General features: G+C 41.5%; 4 protein-coding genes across 14 annotated transcripts; 2 read left to right on the top strand and 2 right to left on the bottom strand.

Annotated features, from left to right (window-relative positions):
- LOC135586714 (uncharacterized) lies at window positions 1-8,392 on the top strand. 5 transcript variants are annotated; one of them, XM_065120657.1, is made up of 8 exons: window positions 1-695; window positions 856-1,115; window positions 3,794-4,002; window positions 4,387-4,454; window positions 5,431-7,105; window positions 7,188-7,255; window positions 7,336-7,528; window positions 7,628-8,392. In XM_065120657.1, exons 3-8 carry the CDS (start codon window positions 3,852-3,854, stop codon window positions 8,209-8,211), a joined length of 2,739 nt encoding a protein of 912 aa, XP_064976729.1. In that variant the 5' UTR covers window positions 1-695; window positions 856-1,115; window positions 3,794-3,851; the 3' UTR covers window positions 8,212-8,392. The 5 variants fall into 5 exon arrangements, with proteins under 5 accessions (XP_064976729.1, XP_064976728.1, XP_064976727.1 ...); XM_065120656.1 differs by having other exon boundaries at window positions 2-631; window positions 3,749-4,002; XM_065120655.1 differs by having other exon boundaries at window positions 2-695; window positions 3,749-4,002.
- Window positions 8,393-8,459: 67 nt separating this feature from the next.
- LOC135618407 (subtilisin-like protease 4) lies at window positions 8,460-11,111 on the top strand. Its single transcript, XM_065119293.1, has one exon. It carries the CDS (start codon window positions 8,758-8,760, stop codon window positions 11,050-11,052), a length of 2,295 nt encoding a protein of 764 aa, XP_064975365.1. The 5' UTR covers window positions 8,460-8,757; the 3' UTR covers window positions 11,053-11,111.
- Window positions 11,112-12,122: 1,011 nt separating this feature from the next.
- LOC135619862 (subtilisin-like protease 4) lies at window positions 12,123-15,263 on the bottom strand. Its single transcript, XM_065122282.1, has one exon. It carries the CDS (start codon window positions 14,364-14,366, stop codon window positions 12,123-12,125), a length of 2,244 nt encoding a protein of 747 aa, XP_064978354.1. The 5' UTR covers window positions 14,367-15,263.
- A 124-nt stretch (window positions 15,264-15,387) lies between these two features.
- On the bottom strand, window positions 15,388-23,368 carry LOC135583063 (uncharacterized). Of its 7 annotated transcripts, none has more exons than XM_065120650.1 (10): window positions 23,128-23,368; window positions 22,461-22,939; window positions 19,423-20,823; window positions 19,142-19,260; window positions 18,928-19,052; window positions 17,967-18,066; window positions 17,787-17,864; window positions 16,178-16,261; window positions 15,990-16,075; window positions 15,388-15,772 (listed from the first exon to the last, which is right to left on the bottom strand). In XM_065120650.1, exons 3-10 carry the CDS (start codon window positions 20,645-20,647, stop codon window positions 15,574-15,576), a joined length of 2,016 nt encoding a protein of 671 aa, XP_064976722.1. In that variant the 5' UTR covers window positions 20,648-20,823; window positions 22,461-22,939; window positions 23,128-23,368; the 3' UTR covers window positions 15,388-15,573. The 7 variants fall into 7 exon arrangements, with proteins under 7 accessions (XP_064976722.1, XP_064976723.1, XP_064976720.1 ...); XM_065120651.1 differs by having other exon boundaries at window positions 19,423-20,808; XM_065120648.1 differs by lacking the exon at window positions 22,461-22,939.
- Window positions 23,369-23,533: the final 165 nt, after the last annotated feature.

The raw sequence follows: 23,533 nt of genomic DNA, 5'->3' as shown, positions 1-23,533 counted from the left end.
TTCAAGTCCTAAGTAGTTAGTACTTCACCATCCTATCAAGAAAAATAGTCATGGAGCTATTTCAACAAAGAAGCAGTCCGTTTCAAGGTTGCTAACAATTTAATATCGATTCATACTATACCGCTAATTAGTAGTGGTATATTATAAACCAAACGAGGCTAGTTTGGGAAGATTCTGTTGAAACTTTCATTACGGGAACGGAGCAGCCACCAAAATCTATCATTTCCTCTATCCTACTAGAAACTTCAACGTGTACGGAAACAGGGAAGAAAATAGAAGGAAATAAGAGAGAGATAGTATATGTGTGTGTGTATGTATGTGCGCGCCTGGAACGATGGTGGCGATTCCTCGAACTTTTCCATAATCTGAATGATTCCCACGATGAACGATTTCAACCTTTTATTCATATTGATCTTCCCAACACGTCCCTTCTCCTCTCCTCTCCCGCGCTTCTTTAGCGGCGGCGGCGGCGTAGCGCCATGACGCACTACTTTCTGCAGGCCGGTGAAGCACCTTTTACGTTCTTGACCCATCCTTCGGCGTCTCGATCGTAGAAGAGTGGCGGAAGAGGTCTAACGATCCGAGTCTTCTGTCTGCTACAGTGTGGGAAGGACGCATACATTTGATCTTTGTTCGTGCATTCTCGCTTTGAGGAATTGTTCTTTGAGTTTTGCCTTCTTTCAAGTTATTTCTTGGTAAATATTGTTTGATCTTGATCGATCGGATGAGAAAAGAAACTACTTTGTTCCAAGCCTTTGGATTTGCTATTCTCCATTTTATTCTGTATATTTGGTATAACATATGGTTGGCTTTTGTTCGAAGCTCTAACTTAGAATCCATATCAATTGGTTTCAGAGTCGAGACCCACGGGACGACCACATTGAGGTTATCATTTCTCGAGAGACCTTAAGAAACAAGAGAAAAAAAAGAAGAAGTTTGGCTCAACGGGACTATATTTGGAGTTTGGCGTGGTGGTATGGAAAGTTCTCATTTTTTCCTTCATGAGGATAACTAAATCAGTTCACCTTCGACAACTTGGGGACTTGCAGAGAGGGCGTGGCCCAGAAATCGGAAATTATGTGTTTTTCCCATTCGTATTTGGCACTTAAATTGAGGTATTTATTCTTTTGCTTTTGATCATAGAAATGTTTTTTTATGAATTATTTTTGTGCAATCTGGAAATTAAGCTCGACATGAAGGATCTTTAGTGGAATTAGCTTATCATCAACTTTACCAAGTATTCTCGTTAATATAATTCAATGATAAAAAGGCATAGATGGTTTTGTGATTCGTATTATCGGTCTGTACTGGTATACCAACCAGCTATCGGTACGATACATATCGAACCATACCGATTTGTACCGAGTGTACCCACATATGATACATTGGGGTGTTTTGATGTATCGACTGTACTGATCCTCTGTCGGACTAGTACATATCGCCCGTACCAAGCGGTATGCTTCGGTACATCAAACCTTGAATAGTTTGTAGTTCCTTTCCTAATAATAATGCAAATTACTGGTTTGTATATTTCTATTTTTCTTTCGAGAAAAACAGGGCAATTGTCTCGTAAATTTATTATGTAAGGAATACAAAAAGAAAAGATAATAGACTAAGTAGAAGATGAGAGTGGAGAAAGCATGAAGGAAGAAAGCTACAGCTCAGTTAAATCTGATGTTCCTTCACTGTGATGCCAAACCATGAAAGGTGGCATGGAAGGATAATGGGGAAAGCATGAAAAGACACTATATCAAAATAAAGGAGATCTCAAAAAACATGATGCAGTGTTCTTGGAAGGTGGCATGTAATGTACAATCATCTTTGTAAACAAATCTGATGTTCCTTCACTGTGATGTGAAGGAAATCTGTCATTTGTTTTTGCTGCTCTCAAAAGGTTATATTATAGCATTTGTTGGTGTTATTAAATTGACATGCTGTTGTATTAGTTTATAATTGCAACTCAAGATTTAATGTTCATCATTGAGCACTTGAAGTTATAAAATCTGACCATGAAAAACATGCCTATTTATGCTTTTGAATTCAGTTTATAAGTTTGCTTAATTCTTCAAGTGTCATTTTCTATAGTTTCTCATCATCAGGTTTTATTTTTTCCTTTTGTTTGACCCTGTAAAATTTATCTGAAAAAATGACTGTAGCTACAACTTATTAGATCAAGAATGATAAGAAGAAGGCAGAGGAGTGACAAAGATGAGTCAAAAGACCCATTGTTGTTATTGTTGCTGCCTTACATAATTGACCATAACACACAAAAAAAGGCATGATCACTAGTTCCTGGTCCTGAAGGACTCTTAAAAAATTCATAGTCTAAATTCATAACATAGAATTCCTTTGTGTGCTATAGGTCAATCTACTAAAGCCTCAAGAGGATTCCCGAAAGATGATTATTTACTCTCAACTGGAACAAGTGAAATGTGGAAGAAAATTTTTTTTACTGGGAAACATTTCAGTGTTGTATTTTAGTGGAAGCCAAAATCATACTAAGAATCTGAACATGACAAATTCCAGCATGAGTGCATATGGTTTCAAGAAAAAGGCCTACTAGAAATTAAAGTGACAATATTAAGCAAATAAAAACTAACTGGAAAAGAAAGAAAGGGCTTATTTGTCATGCTAAAATTTTATAAACTGCCGTGACATAAGCCAATGGTTGCAAAGTCTTGCTAGCTATTAAAATATGCTTTTGTTGAGGAGTACCTATTTTGTTTACTCTGATGGGCCAACTTGAGGCATTAGATGGCTACTATGTCTCAGCCTTCTAACTTACTTTGCATTCGGTTGTTAACATGGAGGCCAACTATCTTAATGTGGATTTTCACTTTTGGGTAGATTACTGATTCATCTTAACATGATTTTATGACTGTTGATTTACTAGATAATAACATGCACTTTGAATCGTCTAGGGCATTCCATTAGATATGATCAAGACTTTCAAACATCACGTATCAGTCAGTGTATGGTATTATTAAAATATCAAGTGCCTAAGAATAACCTTTGGAATTAACCATAGATTTAAATTTCTTAGCCACACGAGCCTCTTCCCACCAGCTCAGAAGTTTCTATAGAGATTATGTTCTACTTCATCTCACTTTATTCCCTCAGGTATTATCTACTTAGTACTTGATAATATTAGATAACACTGCCAATGCTGGTCCTAAGTCTGGCTGAAAAAGGTGGAGGGTTGCATTAGGTTACTAAAAACCAACATAAAACTATATCAGATTTCATAAACATGGATCTTAACTGATTAGTTGAGACTTATGGTTTTGTTATTGTTGTCGTACTTGATAATATTAGATAAAACATTCATGCTAGACAAGTCATACTGAGAATGCTTTTCCACACATTGACTCAATTCTACCTTCCACATCCAATTCTTCCTTCAAACCAAGGCCCAGCTGAGAGGTGGCCAGAGAAAAGAGGACATGCAAACTTTCCAAAGAAATGTGAGAGAGAGGTGGTATGTGTTGATGAATGACTACCCTTTTCCCCTTAAAAGATGTGGCAAACATGAAAAGATGTCCTCAGATAAAAAAGAGGTGGTCTGTATTCAAGAGTTTCCAAGCCTTTCCCTTGTGGAGAGGTGGTATTCTGAAAAAACACATACAAATCAATAATGGTTCCAAGTGACTTGAAACACAATTAGCATGAAAATGTTTAAATTTATAACTGGCACAAATATATATAAATGGTTCTTTTATATTTACTTTATTGAATTCTTCCTTTGCAGGATACATTCTCATTCTTAAGAGTTTCTTTCATACTCCTATTTTAGTCAATTGGCTCCTCAAATTTGGAGGCTATCTTCTCTGAGCCAAATCAGGAGTTAGATTATGGCAAGAAGATCATATAGAAAACCAGCACAAACTCAAAGGGACAATGTTGGATGGATGTGGGGTTTGATTGGTTTGTTTCATTTCTGCCAGGGCCATTCAACTCAGAAGTTAATATCGGATAAGAAGCTCAAAAGCACTAGACTTGCTGGTAATATATTTTTTCTGTCAAATATTATTTTCTGAAAGGATTTTGAATCATGAACATTACTCGGTTGTGGACGCCTCCTTTAATCATGTATTTTGACTCATGAAACTTTTTGGCAGTAAGTCTTTTTTGTCATAGTTGCTCTACAAAGCTCAAACTTGCAAATAATTTCTTTCCCTTTTTGCAGTAAGCAAGATTAGACTTGACATTTGATAAATTATTAACAGTCCAACAGGCTTTACAATTGCAACTTAACCTTTGTTTTTTATTCAATAATAATTATTAAGGTCTTCATTCATATGTTGCTCTTTGTATATGTCAATGAAGATATTATTTAGTTTCTTGGTGGTGGTAATTTAGTTATAGTTGTTATATTGTCTTGTGCAGGTACTGGACCCTCGGGAGCTATACTTGATTTCCTTGAAAGTTCTCTGAACAAACATGAAGGTGGTAGTGTAAGTTTAGTGAATATGTCATTCTACAGAAGTAGAAGACAGTACTTATCTATGAACTAAGCATACTTAAACATACATATAATTCTAGCAAGTTGAACAATATTATGATTTTAGTGAAGCAAAAATGTAGTTCAATGTATCGCTAAAAATAGTTCCATCTTAACCAAGATTTTGCACTAATATGCATGTGATACCCTTATACCCTTTCTATCTTGATGCTTTACCTGTTATACTTGGTTTTGAGAGAAATCATGGATGAGACTTCAAAGGTAGCAAAATCCATGTTTCAAGTAAATATTACAAATTTAGTTATTCTTCCAAATCTTCTTAGTTTTAACAGTTGATCATATATTGGTGCTTTCCATTAGTGAAAAGCAGGCATGTGCAGTATCTATTATCAATTCAAGAAGGAACTAAATAGAGGATGATTTACTTATTCAAGATGCCTGTAAAGAGATGCATATAATTTCACAAACATATGCATTCAACTGTTTGTATCTTCAGAGGTATTATAATCTACAAATACCTTTAGTGATCCCAAAATGACATTCTGGTTGAAATCTAGATTTACAAATTCTGCAAAGGATGTATATTCAGTTTGTAAAGGTGACAAGGATATAGGAAAAATATCTTTAATATCCCCAAAGGCATAAGTTGGTTGACACAATTCTAGGAAAAGTAGAGAGAGCTAGACTAGAGAGGAAGTAAACAGAGGATCTCACTCTGAAGCTGTCATGCTTGTCTATTATATTCCTAAATATTTAGAACTTCTTCTGTTCATAGAATTTACAAAATATATTGAATAATTATCCACTAGTAGCTATTGCTTGAGTATAAACTGCCAAAAATATTTAAATGCAATTATCATAATAGCTTGGAAGAAATGAAATTTTGAGTCTGTCGGATGCCATGTTTCTTTTGGGATCATAAATTTTAAGCTTTAAGATAGAAATCCATGAAACCAATCTGTTTTCAGCTTGCTGATGAAATCAGAGAAGATCAGGCCAATTTGGATATCACCAGTGTGAAAACTCTTACGGAGGAAGCAATGTCTCAGCATCCACAAAAGAAGTTTTCAAATGATGAAGCTTCACGAGCAGCATCTAACATGAAAAATGATGTTTGTCCAAAAAAGAATTATAAACAAAGAAGTAAAAGCTTGAAGTTAATTTCAGATGCTTATGCAAACAATCTAGCTGCTTCTGCAAGCTTAAATGGTCGTCAGTCTAACAGTATGGATCTAACTGAAAGATCTTTCTGTAACATTGACATGGCTGCACTTTTGATATGGTACTATGGTTATACATGCCAACAAATGAATGCTGATTCTAGTGATCAGTTTGACTTGTGGCATGCCTCAGGAAGTATTGGTCCAAAGATTCATAATCACCTTGATGACCTTGATGATCATCTTGATCAAAAGATCTCTTTCTTTCAGAAGACCCTAGCAGATGTTGCCCTGGCTATTAAAATTCAGAAGTCAATGGTTGAGAAACAACTAGATGGACAATGGGCTGGCCATCTTAAGGAATTCATGGATGCATTAGATACTCTGAATTTAGATAAGGAGTTATCTCTGACGTTTCTTCAAGATCCAGATTCTCTTTTGCTTAAACATATTCAAAATTTTCACAGTAATCAGGCAGGGAAACTATTTAGTTTGGGATCAGATAAATATTCAGAGGATATTCAATTGTTAGGGGAGGAGAACAATAGTTCAGGGATATCTAAGGAATCAGACACTAAGCAATTGTTTCACAAACAAAACAGATACAATTTTTTCTGGAAAAAGGGAAAGTCAAGGGGGATAAAGTCATCAAAGGAAAGTTCAAATTCCAAGGCATTATTCAGAATAGTAGTTCTGAAGCCAAGCTCAGCAATAATTCAAAATTCTTCTGTCATAGTACCTCCAGGCTCTCCATCTCAATCTCATCATATGCTTAGGCAAGACAAAGACGGTGAAAGAATTCTATCTGAATTTTCCCTTAGAGAAGTAAAACGAAGGATCCAGCATATGATTGGCAAGAGTAGAAAAGAACAACATGTTATCTCCATGGATGGTATTCTACACAGAACTCCGGTTTGGTCGAATGACACAGGTGACTCATGTAAATTGATACATAATGAGAGTGTAGTAGCGAGCTCAGCAATCAGTTCTTGTAATGCCAAAAAGGTATCTGAATATTTGCCCCATGATGAGAGAAAAGATAAGAAAATCTATTCAGAAAGTGAAATTAAGATCAGTAGTCATATTTCCTCTTCGAAGCATCAATCTTTGATATGTGAGGAAGCCAAAAAGCATCTTGCTGAGATGCTAGACACTACAGTCGACAGTCTACCAGTGGTCCAAGCCTCAGAATCTTTGGGGAGAGTACTCTCTCTTTCAAGATGCAATGACTTACGTCCTAGATCAAGTCCTCAAAGAGATAAGGAGCTCGTCACGTCACCTGAAGAAACCGCAGATACCTCACATGTGTTCAAGCAAGAAGGTGCTGCCAATAACTTAAGCCCCGAGAGACCAAACTTGGAGTTCTCATCTTGCTCCTTGAGCATTCCAGGTGATGAATCAAATTTGCTCATCCTAAAAACAGAAGTGGTTGATACCAATATTTCAGAGCCATCATGCCTTACAGAAGACCTGAACAACAAAGGTAGGTTGTGATATATTTGAATGAGATCCTCTTAGCTTCTTATGCATTTTACAAAGTCATGCCTTAAGTACAAATGAAGTAGTTGCTGCAGATAAAAGTGAAGAAGAAGAAGAAGAAGAAGAAGAAGAAGAAGAAGCAATACAAGGACTGGTGAGTTTATAGCGCAAGATATATAATTAGATTTGGTCTAAGTATATTGATACCTTAAAACTGCACTATCATTTTACCAGGGTTCATCCGAAGGAAATTTACTAGCATTGACAGAGTCCACTCTGCCACCAAGCTCCTTAACCAGAGAAAATTCAGTGGCTCCAGAAAGCACTAGCACCAATGAAAAACTAGAGCAACCAAGTCCAGTATCTGTTCTCGAAACACTCTTTTCAGAAGATTCTACCACTGCTGAGTCTACTACAGTGGAGCACTGTATGATCTGGCAATATTAAGAAGCATTAAGATTTTTGTTAACACGGCTTTGGTCTGCCTTTTGGCACAAACTTATCTGAATTTGTTGCCCTTCTGCAGATGACATTGAAGCACAACATCGACAAGTTACTCATGAAGATTATGACAACTATTCAAGAATTATAGCATCACCAGATGTAAGCTACAGTTTAAGAGATCATCTTCATGACAAGCAAGCTAGGTTCGATTATGTTAAAGAAGTCTTGGAAGCCTCAGGCCTTGCTAATGAATTCTCAGAGAGGCGGGATACGGCAGATCAGTTACTTGATCCATCTTTGTTTGATGAAATAGGGATCTTCTTTTGCTTCCTACAAGATGATCCTAAGCTTCTCTTTGATTGCATGAATGAAGTCCTTGTAGAGACACAGGAAAGGTTTTCGAAGCATACCCAATGGCTGTCTCTCATCCAACCAAATCTCCTGCCTACCCCTTCAAGGGCAAGCTTAATCCAAGAAGTTAGCAACTGTCTCGAGAGGCATCTTCATATACAGCTGCCAAACACATTAGATCAAGCAATAAGAAAGGAATTGGAAGACAGAGGTTGGATGGACCTTCGATTCGAATCCGAGAATATCGCAATTCTGATATGTGAATCCTTGTTAGATGATATAATGGAAGAAACTGTTCGCAACTTCGGGTTTTGAACTCCAAATTCTCTGGTATTCATCTTTCCATTGTTTGCATAATGACATGCAATGTGATCTCTTAGGATTGGAGATTCAATTCATGGTCTCTGCTAACTCTATTTTTTTTCTTCATGTAGTTTCTGAGTTTGGATATGTGTAATATTGTACAGTATCTGTAGCAACTTCTTGTTCATCGAAATTGCCGGAAGATTAAGCTATCATCTATTTTATAGTCTAACCTCATCTTTTGAACCCACAGCTTCCATGGAGCCGGCTGCGTTTTTGGTGCATTCGGTCTCCAGTCGTCGCAGTCATCATGCGATGGATGACCACGAAGAACAAAACACGAATCACTCCTTGAGATCCTCTCCGATCCTGAAGGAAGCAGACAAACCCGAGAAATGTATCCTGCGTTCTAAACTTTGTGATCTCCCCCATTCCATGGCGATGACAGAACCCGACAACTCCTGTCCTCGATCCGTATGCCCGTCGAAGCCAAACGCATAGCTTTCATCTGCTCGCCGGCCCTCTGCTGCTATATATATATATGCAGTCACCAGTTTCATGCAGACGACAGCAGAACCCCCATTCCCCCTTCTTTCATCAATGGAGGTCCTCAAACTCTTCTCCTTCCTCTGCCTTTTCTATGTCCTTTGCTCCAATCCATATCAGGTGACTTCCAGCATCAATTTGCAACGGAGGACTTACATAGTCCACGTGCAGCCGCCGGAGTCGGCCGCTCCCGGCACCTCGTCGGACAGGGTGGTTTGGTACAGGTCGTTCCTCGCGACAGTCACGTCGGAGCTGCAGATGATCCACGCCTATACCAACGTCGCCAGCGGCTTCGCTGCTCGGCTCACCGAGCAGGAACTGGCGGCCATGTCACTGATCCCCGGCTTCGTCCGCGCCTACCCTGACCGCATGTACCGCCTCCAGACCACCCACACGCCGGACTTCCTGGGGTTGCACATGCACCAGGGTTTGTGGAACCTGTCCAGCTACGGCAAGGGCGTCATCGTCGGCCTGCTCGACACCGGCGTCTTCCCTGACCACCCTTCCTTCAGTGGCTTAGGGATGCCACCGCCGCCCGCTAAATGGACTGGCCGCTGTGACTTCAACGCGTCGAGCTGCAACAACAAGCTCATCGGAGCAAGAACGTTCCTCGCCGGCGCGAAGGCCGCGAGGGGCGAAGCGTTTGCGTCGGATCCCCCAAACGACGACGTGGGTCACGGGACTCACACGTCCAGCACGGCCGCGGGAGCCGCCGTGCCGGGCGCCCAAGTGCTCGGAAACGCCAAGGGCGTCGCGGTTGGCATGGCGCCCCTTGCGCACCTCGCCATGTACAAAGTGTGCGCCGATTTCGGATGCTTCAGCAGTGATATATTGGCCGGGATGGACGCTGCGGTGTCCGACGGAGTCGACGTCCTCTCGCTCTCCCTCGGCGGAGCCTCGCTACCATTTTATGATGACTCGATCGCGTTGGGCGCCTACGCTGCGATAGAGAATGGGGTGTTCGTAAGCTGCGCGGCCGGCAATGGCGGGCCGGAATCGAGCACGCTGTCAAACGAGGCGCCGTGGATCCTCACAGTGGCCGCGAGCACCATGGACAGGAACATAAGGGTGACGGTGACGCTCGGCAATGGTCTCTCATTCGACGGCGAGTCCCTCTACCAGCCAAGCTCGTTCCCTCCCACTCTCTACCCTTTAGTGTACGCCGGAGCCAGTGGGAACCCGGACACTGTCTTCTGCGGCATTGGTTCGTTCGACGGCTTCGACGTCAAGGGCAAGATAGTGCTGTGCGAGCGTGGCGGAGGCATCGGAAGGATCGATAAGGGCACCGCCGTACAGAGTGCAGGCGGCATCGGCATGATCCTTATGAACCAGGCCGCGGACGGGTACAGTACGCTCGCCGACGCTCATGTCCTCCCTGCCTCGCACGTCAGCTTTGCTGCCGGCGATCAGATCAAAGCCTACATCAACTCCTTGGCCAGCCCAACGGCGGCGCTCCTGTTCAAGGGCACGATACTGGGCACGTCCCCTGCTCCGGCGATAACATCCTTCTCCTCGAGAGGCCCCAGTCAAGCTAGCCCTGGCATTCTGAAGCCAGACATCACCGGGCCCGGAGTTAATGTCTTGGCCGCATGGCCTTTCCCGGTCGGACCCTCCAATTACACCGGCGTCACCTTCGACATCATATCCGGCACTTCCATGGCCACCCCTCACCTAAGTGGGATCGCGGCTCTGATCAAGGGCGTACACCCGGACTGGTCACCCGCCGCCATCAAATCCGCCATGATGACGACCGCCAGCGTGCAAGACCACAGCGGAAATCCGATCGTGAACGAACAACTCGTCCCTGCCGACCTCTTCGCAACCGGCGCCGGCCATGTCAACCCGGTGAAGGCCAGCAACCCCGGCCTGGTCTACGACTTAACCGCCGACGACTACATCGGTTATCTTTGCGGTCTGGGGTACACGAGCACTGAGGTCTCGGTGATCGCGCGGAAGCCGATCCTTTGCCCAACCGTCAGCAGCATCCCGGAGAAGGACTTGAACTACCCTTCGATCTCGGTTTCACTCGGCGGCAAGGTGACCTACACCGTGGTGAAACGGACGGTGAAGAACGTGGGCGAGGCGGCGGTCACCTACTGGGCCGAGGTTGGCGCGCCAAATGGGACGTACGTTCGCGTCTACCCGCGGGCGCTGAGCTTCACCTACGTGAACGAAGAGAAGCAGTTCTTTGTGGTGTTCAAGATGACGGGCGGTTGCGGTTGCGTAGGTGCGGCTCAGGGCTATTTGAAGTGGGTCTCCGTCAAGCACGAGGTACGGAGCCCGATCTCCATCACGTACACGAGCTAGAAGAAGTGCGTCCTCTGCGCGATTTCTAATAATACAGTCGGGTGTGTTGCACCACTGTGACAGCTACTTTCTTTTTCTTTGATATCCGAAATGGTCACTCTATTGATGCATAATTAATATATCTCACAATTGAATGCAAAAGATTTTGTGACTTCAATAAAAGGAAGCTGATTGAAATTGCGAACAGCAATTTAGTTGGACCAATCCACAATTGAAATATTTCTAAAATGAATCATTACTATTGATTTCGAATGTGTACGAGATATTGTTACTACAGCAAGATTGATGTTTAATCTATACGTGTAGAATCATTTGAGATAGAAGGTACTTCCTTCTAAGATGAAAATACTATACTCCCGAGGTGAAAATATTATACTTATAAAGTGTTATCATCTGCTATGCAAGCACCACATAAGATCCACGAGAGAAAAAGGTCTAATCGACCTACCATTCACTTGCCCATATAGACATGAGTAGAAAGAGTAGCTCAGAACAGTTATAAATCATTTTTCCTACAAAATATTTCGTACAAGTCTATAAATGACTTGCCATGGTTATAAACTACTTTCTATACAAAATATTCATGAAAATATTTTTTCTCTCTTAAGGTCATGTATAAAACACACTAGTAGTTACAAATAAAAAGTGCTGAAATTAAGAACATAGATAAAAAAAATTAATAATAATAATAATCTCATGATTAATTTAAGTGTTGGAGAGACAAACTTGAGCGAGTTGATTTAGGTTTCTTTGAAAGCTCCGTGGCCTCCTCGTTGACACAATCACAAGCGAGTCGACGATGAAGGATTTCGTGCATGCCTTTTTCAGGAGTCGAGGTTTGATGTTGTAGGGAGAGATAGATAGGACCAAACAAACAGTAGACATAACTCAAGTCAACGAGAGCCTCTTTGATGAGAGAATAGTGCGCAACATCAATCGAATGATACAATCCAATAAAACAGTTTCGTTTATTAGCGGAAAGGTTCACAGGAGAAAAAATAAAATGCAATTAAAGTCCATCAAATCTACCCCCCAAAAAGAAAAAGGAATACGCTTCGTGCATGCATGGATTACTCCAAGACGATGGAGATTGGGCTCCTAACCACATGCTCCCTCGACACCCACCTCAGTCGCCCCTCCACTGCGCCCGACGCACCTCCGTTCCTCCTGAAGCTTATGCTGAAGCTCTGCTTCTGGTTCACCTCCTTGAAGTAGAGCTTCGGTGGCTGCACCCTCGCGGTCACTCCCTTCGCCACGTCCACCCGTACCGAATACTCCGTCATCGGATTCCCGACGTTGGTCACGGTCCGCGTGTAGCTGATCCACTTGGAGCTGTTCGCCGGCAAAGTGACGGTGATGGAAGGATAGTTCAGCTCTCCCTCTGTGATGCTCTTCACAGACGAGCAATTCACCTTCTTGCGGGCTATAGCGCTAACGGACTCGTCCTTGATGCCCATGCCACAGAGATAAGGAATGTAGTCGCCGGGTGCGAGGTCGTAGACGAGACCTGGGTCGATGGCCCTCTGCGGATCGACGTGGCCAGCGCCTACCGCGAACAGGTCGGCCGGGACGTGCTTCTCGTCGAAGATCGGTTGCTGTCTGTTGTCCTTCGGGCGAGCGGTCGTCATGATGGCCGACTTGATCGCGGCCGGCGACCAGTCCGGGTGTGCTTTCTTGATCAGCGCGGAGATGCCGGAGAGGTGCGGGCAGGACATGGAGGTGCCGGAGATCATGTTGAACTTCTGGGTGTTCCACGCGGCGAGGATGTTGACGCCCGGCCCGAGGATGTCTGGCTTCAGAATCCCCGGCGTGATCTGGCTGGGCCCGCGGGAGGAGAACGAGGCCAGGGCGGGCGAGTTGGGTACACGCGTAGCGGTGCCTTTGAAGATGATGGCGGCGGTCGGGCCGGAGGTGGAGTTGATGTACACCTTGATCTTAGCCGCGGCAGGGTAGGGCAGATGCGATGCCGGGAGCACATGGAGGTCGGCGTTGGTGCTATACGAGTTCAGCGCATCGTTCACAAGGATCATGCCGGCGCCGCCGGCTTTCTTGACGACTTGTCCCTTCTCGACTCTCGCATTGGTGCCGCGGTCGCACAGCACTATCTTTCCGCGGACGTCGACGGAATCCAGTGTGCCATTCATGCAGAGAGCGGTGTCACTATTGCCGGTGATCAGACCAGGGTAAACCAGAGGTAGCAATTTGGACTTGTAGTTCGATGGCTGGTACATCGACTCGCCGTCGAACTCTTGTCCGTCGCCGAGCTTTACGGTGGTTCGGAAGGTCCGGTCCAAGGTGCTCGCGCCAACCGTGAGTAACCACGGCGCGTCGTTGGACACGGTGTAATGATCCGGACCGGAGTTGCCGGCCGAGCAGCTGACGAAGACTCCTTTGCTGATGGCGTTGAAGCCACCCAGCGCGATGGCGTCGACGAAGAAAGGAACAGGATCGCCACCGAGGGAGAGGGAGAGCACGTCGACGCCGTCGCCGACCGCGGCATCCATGCCGGCTAATATGTCGTAGTTCGCACACGACTCGAGGCACACCTTGTAAATGGCGAGGTGCGCGCGCGGCGCCATCCCGGACGCCAAGCCCCGGGCCAGCCCGTAGATGTTGGCGCGCTTCACGAACGCCCCGGCGGCGGTGCTCGCTGTGTGCGTGCCGTGCCCGTCAGCGTCGACCACACTCACATTCGACAGGCGCTTGCGACCATCGTAGTTGACGAACGACCTCGCACCGATGAGCTTGTTGTTGCAAAACGACGCATTCAGGTCACAGCGGCCCTTCCACTTGGCCGGCGGCGGCGGCATGCCGTAGTCGTCGAACGAAGGGTGGCCGGGTGTTATGCCAGTGTCGAGGACGCCGATGATGACTCCTTCGCCCATGTTAGACGATCTCCACACGCCATGTTTTCGGCGTCTCAGCCCCAGGAAGGTGGGGGTGCGGGTGGTGTGGAGGCGGTAAACACGGCTCGGATAGGCCTGCAAGAACCAATCCAGCTTCGACATGGCTTCCACCTCCATCTCGGTGAGAAAGGCAGAGAAGCCGGTCATGACGTTGTGGTAGGAGTGGACGAGGCGCGAGGCTTCGACATCTTCTTCGGACTCGACTCCCAACGTCGAAGCCGCGCTCTGCAGAAGGGAGGAGTACCAGTCCGACCACTGTGCAGCGTCGGAGAAGGTCACGCCCTCCGGGTGCTTGACGTGAACAACATAGACTTTGAGCTCGTCGGAGCCATCGGCAAACGGGGGGGAGAGGAGGGAGGCGGCACAGAGGCAGAGGAGGAGGGAGAGGAAAGGCGTAGCGAGAGCCATTGCATGGGACGAGGCCGCCTCATAATGAGTGGGAGGACTTTATAGAGAGCCTTTGGGGGGAGATGCAGGCTCCGAGAAGATGGTATCTTTCGGCGTGTAATAACTTCCTTGTAAGGATCAATGATATATTTGGGAGCGGTAATTAGGGTTGACGATTCATGATCTTGACAAAAGAGGCTGTGCTTATATGGTAGATCACTGTGTGGTCAACCCACATGGAAGCCATTAAGATTCTGCAATTTATTCTATGGGGACAATTTATCCCGGAAATTTTAGATACTCCATCTAACAGTCGAGTTTCCATTTCTGGGAGATACTATGAATGCCTCTCACACCAAATGTTTATACTTTTTTTTCCAAAAGAACAAAAAGATATATTACAAAAAGCGACGCATAAGATATAAAATTCAATAGGACTAATATCTCTAATCATATTCAAATAAAAATATGCAAGACTATATTTAAGAATCATAATAAGTCATAATATCACAACAATAAATCAATCGAGATTGGCACAGAAGGAATTGCACAAAACAAGGATTTAAGAACCTCAATGATGCATTTCCAGTAAATAGAGAAGAGTAGCTACTGGTTTAAATCACACAACTGCAGCATATATGGTCAGCAGAGATGTAAATTTGCATTAATAGGTGTCAAATCCTCCGTTCTGAGGATTGCATATTCAGAGACTGATGTGAAGATAAACCTATGTGGGCATAAAACAGAATCATGCATGATAAATATCAAAATGCTACCAGAACAAACTTGTGAATGATGAATGATGACCAACAACAGTAAACAATGCTGCTAAAGTTGTAGTTGCATCCCATGCCATGGACAGATTGAATTCCATGACACACCACTGAAGTTGGCAACAAGAAGATATTAGTCGAGGGAGGAAAGGAAAGAAAAGAACTCATCTTTGCCGGGGCATGGCAAACTGGCATTTGGTGAAAAGAGTAGTGAAAGGAGTAAAAAAGGATTTCTAAGATCTTCAGAAACTAAAATCAAGGAAGCAAGGTCCAAGAACATGTTCAATGCCACTTTTATTGAATTCCAATGCACGTGTGATTAAGACAACCAGATTTCAAAAATACGGCTCGGTGGCTTTGTGTTCTAAAGAAGCACCACTGTCATGCCCATTAGTGATCGATCAGGGTTCCCTCTGACTAGTTGCCCGCAAGACAAGTCCACCATTAGTTAGTTTCTAATTAGCCAAAGAATTCTGGTTTAAGACTTCAGTCTGTTCACTTCTCAACTTTGAGTAGTCAGCATTTTGTTGGTTATGAATGACCTGAACATGTGATTGCGGAACTTGCAAAGCAAAGACTACTTTAAGAAACTCATATGATGCAAAAAAAAGGGCTCCTTGAGAGATATACATAGCTAACCTTGGAGTCACACCCCTGAAACAAGTGAGAAGAAAAGACTAATCAGATCAATAGAATGCAAAATTGTATGTCGATCGAACAGATCTTGACCACAATGCAGCACATCCTGCAGCAGCCACAAATTCAAAGCCAAAGGGTTTAAATGTGAAGATGACTTCCAATAAATTATCATGAAAAGTTCTTGTGGGGTAAGCAAGTACAAAACCAGGGAAATTAACACATTACAATATACCTGTAAAGCCCTTGAAAACCTTCTTGCCTAGCTATTTCTTGCAATGCATGAAGAACCCCACTGTATTTCCCAATAGTCCCAGGAGCCTGGATGAAAATAAGGCACAAGTGTAATAATCGGTCTTGCAACTTTATCCAAATTCAGTATACAGATGAAAAATGGCAACACCAATATAATAAATGACTCACTTGTGTCTGCAACTTTGTCTTTACCACGTCAAAGGGTGTTGTGAAAAGAGCAGCAGTCGATCCAGCAATACCCCCACACATTAGCTGTAAAGATGATCATTTTGCCAAACTAGTCAGACTTCTCAAAACTTTTATCAAGAAGATATTTGAATACATGTTATAAACTCATCATGAAAATGTGTTACTTAAATTGATAAAGTTGTGGAGTCGACACACAGTGTGTAAAAGGAATAGATGGACAATAGGACCTCTGTCTTTGTTTGTTTAGATCTCATATATAGTCCTTGTAGTGCAGATGATTTAAGAACGGATCGTATTCATGGCACCCTTTCCTAACTAGGACCTGAGCTGTTAAAGAAAAAAAATTTGTATATAATGGCAAGTAAAGAATATGAGGATCAACCTTATTGGAAAAGACCTAAAATAATTATAAAATGCCACAACAACCAGAGCCAATGCAACCTCACACTCACATATCAGCTATAGAAGGTACATCTGTTAGAGAAATCTTGACCCGCTGGTAAGTGGGGCCACCCTGAACAACATCACCAACTCACTGCAACCTGGCCAAATCTTTATCCATTGATAGCCCTATAGTCCCATGAGCTGAGCTAGCGAGTGAATTCTTAGCGTCTCTAGAGCTTGATCCAATCTCGAGCACACAAAAACCAATTGAAAAGCTGGCCAATAGAGTACTTACGGCATCATCTTGACATGATTTGGTTTGAGCAATGGATCCTGATGTGATTAAACTTTGTAATGAAAATTGAGTGTGAACATCATAATGAGTTGCTTTTTCATTTGTTTTCTCTGATGAGAATTGTAAACTATATCAATTTCAAAAAAAGGATAGTAGATCAAATCAAAACCAAGTCACAAAGCGGCAAAAATGTCAGCCCTCGAACATTTTCATCTCCTTGTTTTCATTCCATTGTGAAATAACTCATTTTGAAGGAAATCAAACTGACAAAAAAATATATTATGGTCCAAAGAATCCTGATTATAGAAATCAATGTTACAAAATGTCATTTCAAAGGCCCTAATTTCCATCCTATCTCCAGAAAGATAAAGAACAATCATATAATGAAATTCTACCAAAACCTAATTTAGAAGTTTCTTGGTTTTAGTGATGTGATTCACATATTGGAAGCACATGATGCAGATAACATCCATTTGAAACACAGTTAGATCAATTTCAAATGAGTTTAATTTTATTTCAAGACTTACCTGATGGTTCAATTTGCTTTATGCATTTTGAAACAGAGTGCAGCAAGCAATAACTTCTGTCTCCTTCCTATGCATTTCTTAGTAGGACATTTCAACAAGATGTTGGTTTTTTAATAGAAAAGCAAACATATTCTTTTCATAGATATTTCATCATATCATCCATCGTTCTCTTTAATTAATGCAATCTTGTTATTAATACAAAAGTATTGTGTGCAGAACTTGTGCATTTCTGGAAGAATTTCCAATTTTTATGCCACTAATATTTTATTAATAACTTCTCTTTGAAAAAGAAACGACTAGCAAATGCTCTGATTTTTAATTCCACAAAGTAATTTCATAAAAGAATGTATAATGCTAAAAGAAGGAAAGAGACCCGACTAACCGTTTGCAATGTGCTAAGACCTGAATTAGGCTTTGCCGACACCAAACAGAGAAGCTTCAAATTTTCATAGGTGTAAAACTGCACGTTCAAAGCCCGAACTTGTTACAAAAGTGAAGAATAAATGTAAAAGAATTTAAAATTGCTAGGTGAATAGGAAGGGTAATTGAATGAGGAACTTACCTTGATAATGGAGTGTGGAATGTTCCTACAAAGAACTGCCTTCCACCCAGTATATAGTGAAGGCAATCCACCCTTTTCAAAGCATCCAATGAAGGCATTCCTACAAAAACAATATCTAGTTAAAGTCTGATAAAGAGGAAACATAAGAATTATGAAAGCCTGAGATACATAAGACTCTTTTGCTGAGGAATAGAACTTCTGAAACTAACATTTTAATTACATAATGAATGAGAAATAACTGCAACAACCAATAATCAGAAACATTATGATGATTATTTGCTGTAGAGAAATCAAGTTTTCTCTTCTGTCACGATACCCATGGAATAATTATTTACCTTTGTTATCCCCTATCAACCCAAAAAGTTTGACAACAAATTAAGTTTCAGGTGCTTTCATATGTGTTCTTTGAGTTCCAACCATAAAAGAATGTGAAGTAACAAAGTAAGAAGAATCCAAGAATCAAAAGTGATGGGTCATGATTAAATAGTTAACAAGGGAAACAATGACCTTTTTGCAGCTTTGCACAACTACAGTATGTCATGTATTTCACATCGTATAAGAAATATAAACTTACGATATGATAGCATAGGCTTGGCTACAACAGATCTAAATTCTGTCAGATCAGCACAATCAATCCAACATCTAGCATCCAATATTGTTTGAAATTCAAATTTTTAGCTTGAACCAATAACAACTGACTTTTAACTGAAAAAAGGGCTAGGAAACGTATGTGTGTCTCTAGTGGGACATTCTTCACGAACATCAAATCAACTGACATCACTCTACCAGTTTCTTAGAAGAATTTATCAAGATCATTTTACGTATCTAGACTCATATGCATAAGAATTGAAAAAAATGTAGTTATCTCTTTATTTTGCCGATTTTGGCTAATTGGACCTGGTTTCAAAACACCAAATATATTGAGAAACTCCATACTAAAGAATATGATTAAACAGGTTACCAGCAGTCCTGATACTGTGAACCCACTTGCATCTGTTGCTTTATACGTTCACTGGGAGTAAAGATGAGAGAAGTAGCTATGCTTGAGCAACCACCTGCAAAGCAGTGAACAACAGAATGGTACTCCTGTACATGGATAAAGAGTATTAATAACAAAAAGCCATTATAGACAAAAATATTTTAGTATGAAACAGTCACAACGACAGAAAAATCACCTTTGGCAGAACTGGTAGTAGGGCCCCCTTAACTGATTCATATGTGAAGGTATAGATGGCAGAAATAAGCGCTGAGGAAGCAATATTGGTAGTTATCCCACAGTAGAGCCCTGCTATGCCTGCAAAGTGGATTTACATGCAATTTCAGGAAGATTCTTTTGATATTCTTCAAAACTCATAAAACATAAAAAATGCAGAGAGGATACATCAGATGTTGATATCAGATATTCGAAGCCCAATTGGCAGTGACTAAACTAGTAAAATCTATCTATAAACATTACCTTTTTCTGATATGAGCGTTCTGAGAGTGCAATAAACTGACTTTTGACCTATGCCATCAGCCTGAATTATAGTCTTAATTGTATCAATAGGATGCAGACAAAGGCTAACAATTGTTCCAGCCAATGCTCCTGCTATTGCATGTCTATTCTTGGTTAGTTCTTTTTCGAGTTTATCATGTATCGTGAATATTGGTAAACGTTTATGTTCAAGAATGGGCTCCTGAGCTAAGCTTTTACCACACTCATGAATATCACAATCCTTGAAGGCAGAAAGTTCCCGTGAAACCTCAGAAACTGAAGAGGACATGACCTCAATAGCTTTCTGATGGCGTCCATAAGTGTAACCAGTCAAAGTTAAGAAATCAAAGTTGTTGCCGAAATGAAGACTAGATCTGTGATTTCTACAAAATCCAACAACTATTCCTTTCCAGATCATCATTGGTCGGAGTGAATATGTTGAATAAAATGAACCTGAAATTTGCAGATCGTTTCCTACTAAGTTCGTTGATTTATCACAAGAAGCATCATAGAGTTCAGCAGCAGCAGAATTCCCTTTGGCCTGAGTAGCAGATATTTCAAATGGACTTTGCTTGTCTGTTCCAATAGATCTGTCATCCTTCAGGTCTTCCAAACTAGTTTTATCAATGCTTTCACATTGGCTGGCTTGAACAGTACGAGTTGTACTCCATGTGACCTTATCATTTCCTATATGTGAATGGGAACCAATTAACCAGACACGTTTCCAGCTGAAAGAATTGGCTACATATCTGTTGCAAGCGGCAAGCAATAACTGTTTCTTAATGCATTTTACTTCCTCAAAGTATGATTTTACTGCAGATGTCAAAGAGCTTTTAGGCTCTAGTCCATTGCAAGCACTTCCATTTCTGGTGGATGTTGGTTTTTGTTTTCTTTGCCTGCCAGAATAGCATATGGTGTTACACTCTTTCTGCAAATGGTCATGATATTTCAAGCTTTCATCACTGTGGAAAACTGCTGGATCTCCAGCATAATCCCAGATCCTAGCAACTGCAGATACAAACTTTGCTGTACTTGCTCCTTGGATGGGAGATTTGGTTTCAGATAGTGTACTGCCCTTTGCATGAGTTCTGAGGGCATATTTCTGGGAAACAATTGTATTTGGTTCATAACATTGCACATCCAGAGGAATCCATAAATATTTGATAGAAAACTTATCATGTTTTGAAGATCCATGACAAGAAGCCATTCCTAAGATTTTAAGTAGAATCCATTCTGATAGCTAGCTGGTGGCAGAATCATACTAAATTTGACTACATATAGTTCCAACAAAGCGGAGAAACACTGGTTCTATAACTGTCAGCGAAATGCATTATATTAACGTAAACAATAGAGCCTGCACCAGTTGTTCTGCATATGCCAACACTATAAAGATGTATAAGATATTTAAACATTTCCAAAAAAATGTAGTTTTTTAGCACATACCAAACTCCCAGGAGCTACCTAAACTACCGTAAAGGTGAGCAAGGTAAGTTAGAAGGATGAAACAAGATGGAAATTTTCTTAAAAACTATTCAAACACATAAGAGTTGATCTCTTATCTAGAGTTTAGAATCTTCCAAAAGCCTCAATAAAAGGTTAATCGGCAAGGAAAGTTAAGCATGCATAATTTCTATTAGACAACAATAAGAACTCCGGAATGTTGAAAATCATCATGGATGATACAACTGTCAGCAAAAAGCATTATATTAATGTAAACAATAGAGCCTGCACCAGTTGTTCTGCATATGCCAACACTACAACGATGTATAAGATATTCAAACATTTCCAAAAAAATGTAGCTTTTTAGCACATACCAAACTCCCAGGAGCTACCTAAACTACTGTAAAGGTGAGCAAGGTACGTTAGAAGGATGAAACAAGATGGAAATTTTCTTAAAAACTATTCAAACACATAAGAGTTAATCTCTTATCTAGAGTTTAGAATCTTCCAAAAGCCTCAATAAAAGGTTAATCGGCAAGGAAAGTTAAGCATGCATAATTTCTATTAGGCAACAAATAAGAACTCCAGAATTTTGAAAATCATCATGGATGATATTTCCATCCAAATCATATTCGATAGAAATGGTATTGTCGTTGCATCCACATACAACAATGTTAGAAGTAGCAAACATTGCTTGGAAGGCATTTAGCAGGGGCCAATAACCTCATAGAAGAATGAGTATCTTATTGGTAACTATATTAAAAAAAAACAGATGCCATCACTAGAAATCCATTTGATTCTGTTTCATAAAACGATTAAAGAATGAAGAAGCTTAGAATCTTTGTTCTGCTTTGAATGGTATGATGCCACGAGTCAAGGTCAAGAAAATGGGTTATCCATACATATCTGACCTGTACTTCAGCTCACCATGCTTGTCTACTAGCAAAAAGCAGAGTGAAATAATACCATAAGTATCCTAGTGAGGAGCCTTAACTAGATGATCATAGAATCACTTGTTATGATCCAAGTCCATTCAATATTTCTCACATTTCCAAGGTAGAACTAAAACCAAAGTGTTGCAATCTCCCTCACTTAAGGGCTTAAAGTCATTGGCCCAAAATCAAGCCCTGGCATGATACATATGAGGCTTATCCCAATGGTGGAGCCATGTCACCAAGATGTGTCATTTGGCTCATCCGTGTATTGTTATTTTCTACTCGAGTCCCTTAACAGACACAATAGTTGGTCGGCTTTGGTACTATTTTATAGTATGATCCAACCGGATGGGACAAGTAATCCACTAACTTGTGAGTCTAAACAAATAAACCCAAAATACTTAAGCCCAACTTTTTGGTAGTGTCCTGATCTACTCTCATTCCCGATGTGGGACTAGACCAGGTGTTATATCATTGACCGATCATAGAATCGCTAGTGTCAGATAGAAACCAAAGTTATCTTCTTCCTTTTTAACCTTTCCCTTCTAGTTAATCAGCTTCAAAAACTGCCACAAGGACAAACAAATTAAACTGCAACATGAAGCCAAATAGCAAGCATGAATTTCAGAACATTCAGAAGCTAACCTAAAGCCTGCATCTTTCTGAAAATCAGAAAATCGTCCAGGAACTCAGGCCGGAGACACTGTTCAACTTCGAAATAAAAAATCCAAAATAATGAACTTGATTCTGCTGCACATTAATAGCCCACTTGCAAGCTTGAAAAAGCTTCAACAAATGCGCAACAAGAAAAGGCTCCATATGTTAACCAAAACTGTTGACACTATACCAAGCAATGCAGGTTTCTCTCTCAGTCCTTTCATCAGACAGATGTAGAGCACAATAACTTACAACATCCCCAGGAAATAACTCAAACAAACGGAATCAAGAGTCAAGCAATACAAATTAGACAAGTTCTCAACACCTTTTCCAGGAGAACAAAAACCCAAGACTTGCATTAAGTCGGGGACTAGAAGAGCATATCGGAGGCCCTCTTTGGAGGAGGCTCTCTGAAGTCATCGACTAGTAACATGTAGTCGCATTTAGAAGAGATTCTCGCGAGCTAACTAGCAAGCATCACAAAAAAAAACAAGCGAGGATGGATTCAATCGCAGTTCCTCGGCAAAAGAAAAAGACGAGATCTTGACAGAATTGTTACGTGGGAATCTTAACAAAAAATAAAGCTCTTCGAAAGACTTCAAAAAATTTGTCTTTTGGGTCAAAGCGTTTCTCGAGCTCGGGAAAACGAACTCACCAGCAGATGGGGCATTCCGACGCCATGTTCACCGTCCTACCAGGTGAATCATGAATACATTGTTCGCCTGGCACCGCCGGACACCAAATATTTCGCCTCTTTACTAATAGATGGGAAGCGTGGGAGATTAATCCCGCCAATCGAATTGGAACCAGGTGAAGCATGAATACATTGTTCGCCTGGCACCGCCGGACACCAAATATTTCGCCTCTTTACTAATAGATGGGAAGTGGAAGAGCAGAAACCTTTTTGACTCCAATTGTCAGTGATCCAACATCTCATCTGAGACAAATATAATAATTTAATCGTTCGGACTTTGCACAAGAATAAATATTTTCTAAAAAAAAAAAACGATCATTATTTTTGATAATATAAATTATAAATATATAATAATAATAATAATAAA

Source organism: Musa acuminata, chromosome BXJ2-8 (genome assembly GCF_036884655.1).
Source record: "Musa acuminata AAA Group cultivar baxijiao chromosome BXJ2-8, Cavendish_Baxijiao_AAA, whole genome shotgun sequence".
NCBI classification, from domain to species: domain Eukaryota; kingdom Viridiplantae; phylum Streptophyta; class Magnoliopsida; order Zingiberales; family Musaceae; genus Musa; species Musa acuminata.
Note: the sequence above shows the minus strand (reverse complement) of the source record. Positions and strands in the feature narration are given on the sequence as shown.

Coding starts and splice junctions, on each gene's coding strand:
- LOC135618407 (XM_065119293.1), top strand. CDS start 8,758: ATGCAGACGACAGCAGAACCCCCATTCCCCCTTCTTTCATCAATGGAG.
- LOC135586714 (XM_065120657.1), top strand. CDS start 3,852: ATGGCAAGAAGATCATATAGAAAACCAGCACAAACTCAAAGGGACAAT. Junction 7,106..7,187: donor AGAAGACCTGAACAACAAAG/GTAGGTTGTGAT, acceptor CAAATGAAGTAG/TTGCTGCAGATAAAAGTGAA. Junction 7,529..7,627: donor GTCTACTACAGTGGAGCACT/GTATGATCTGGC, acceptor GCCCTTCTGCAG/ATGACATTGAAGCACAACAT.
- LOC135619862 (XM_065122282.1), bottom strand. CDS start 14,366: ATGGCTCTCGCTACGCCTTTCCTCTCCCTCCTCCTCTGCCTCTGTGCC.
- LOC135583063 (XM_065120650.1), bottom strand. CDS start 20,647: ATGGCTTCTTGTCATGGATCTTCAAAACATGATAAGTTTTCTATCAAA. Junction 18,067..18,927: donor TCACAGTATCAGGACTGCTG/GTAACCTGTTTA, acceptor TTGTTTTTGTAG/GAATGCCTTCATTGGATGCT. Junction 16,262..17,786: donor GTCTTAGCACATTGCAAACG/GTTAGTCGGGTC, acceptor TCATCTTTACAG/CTAATGTGTGGGGGTATTGC.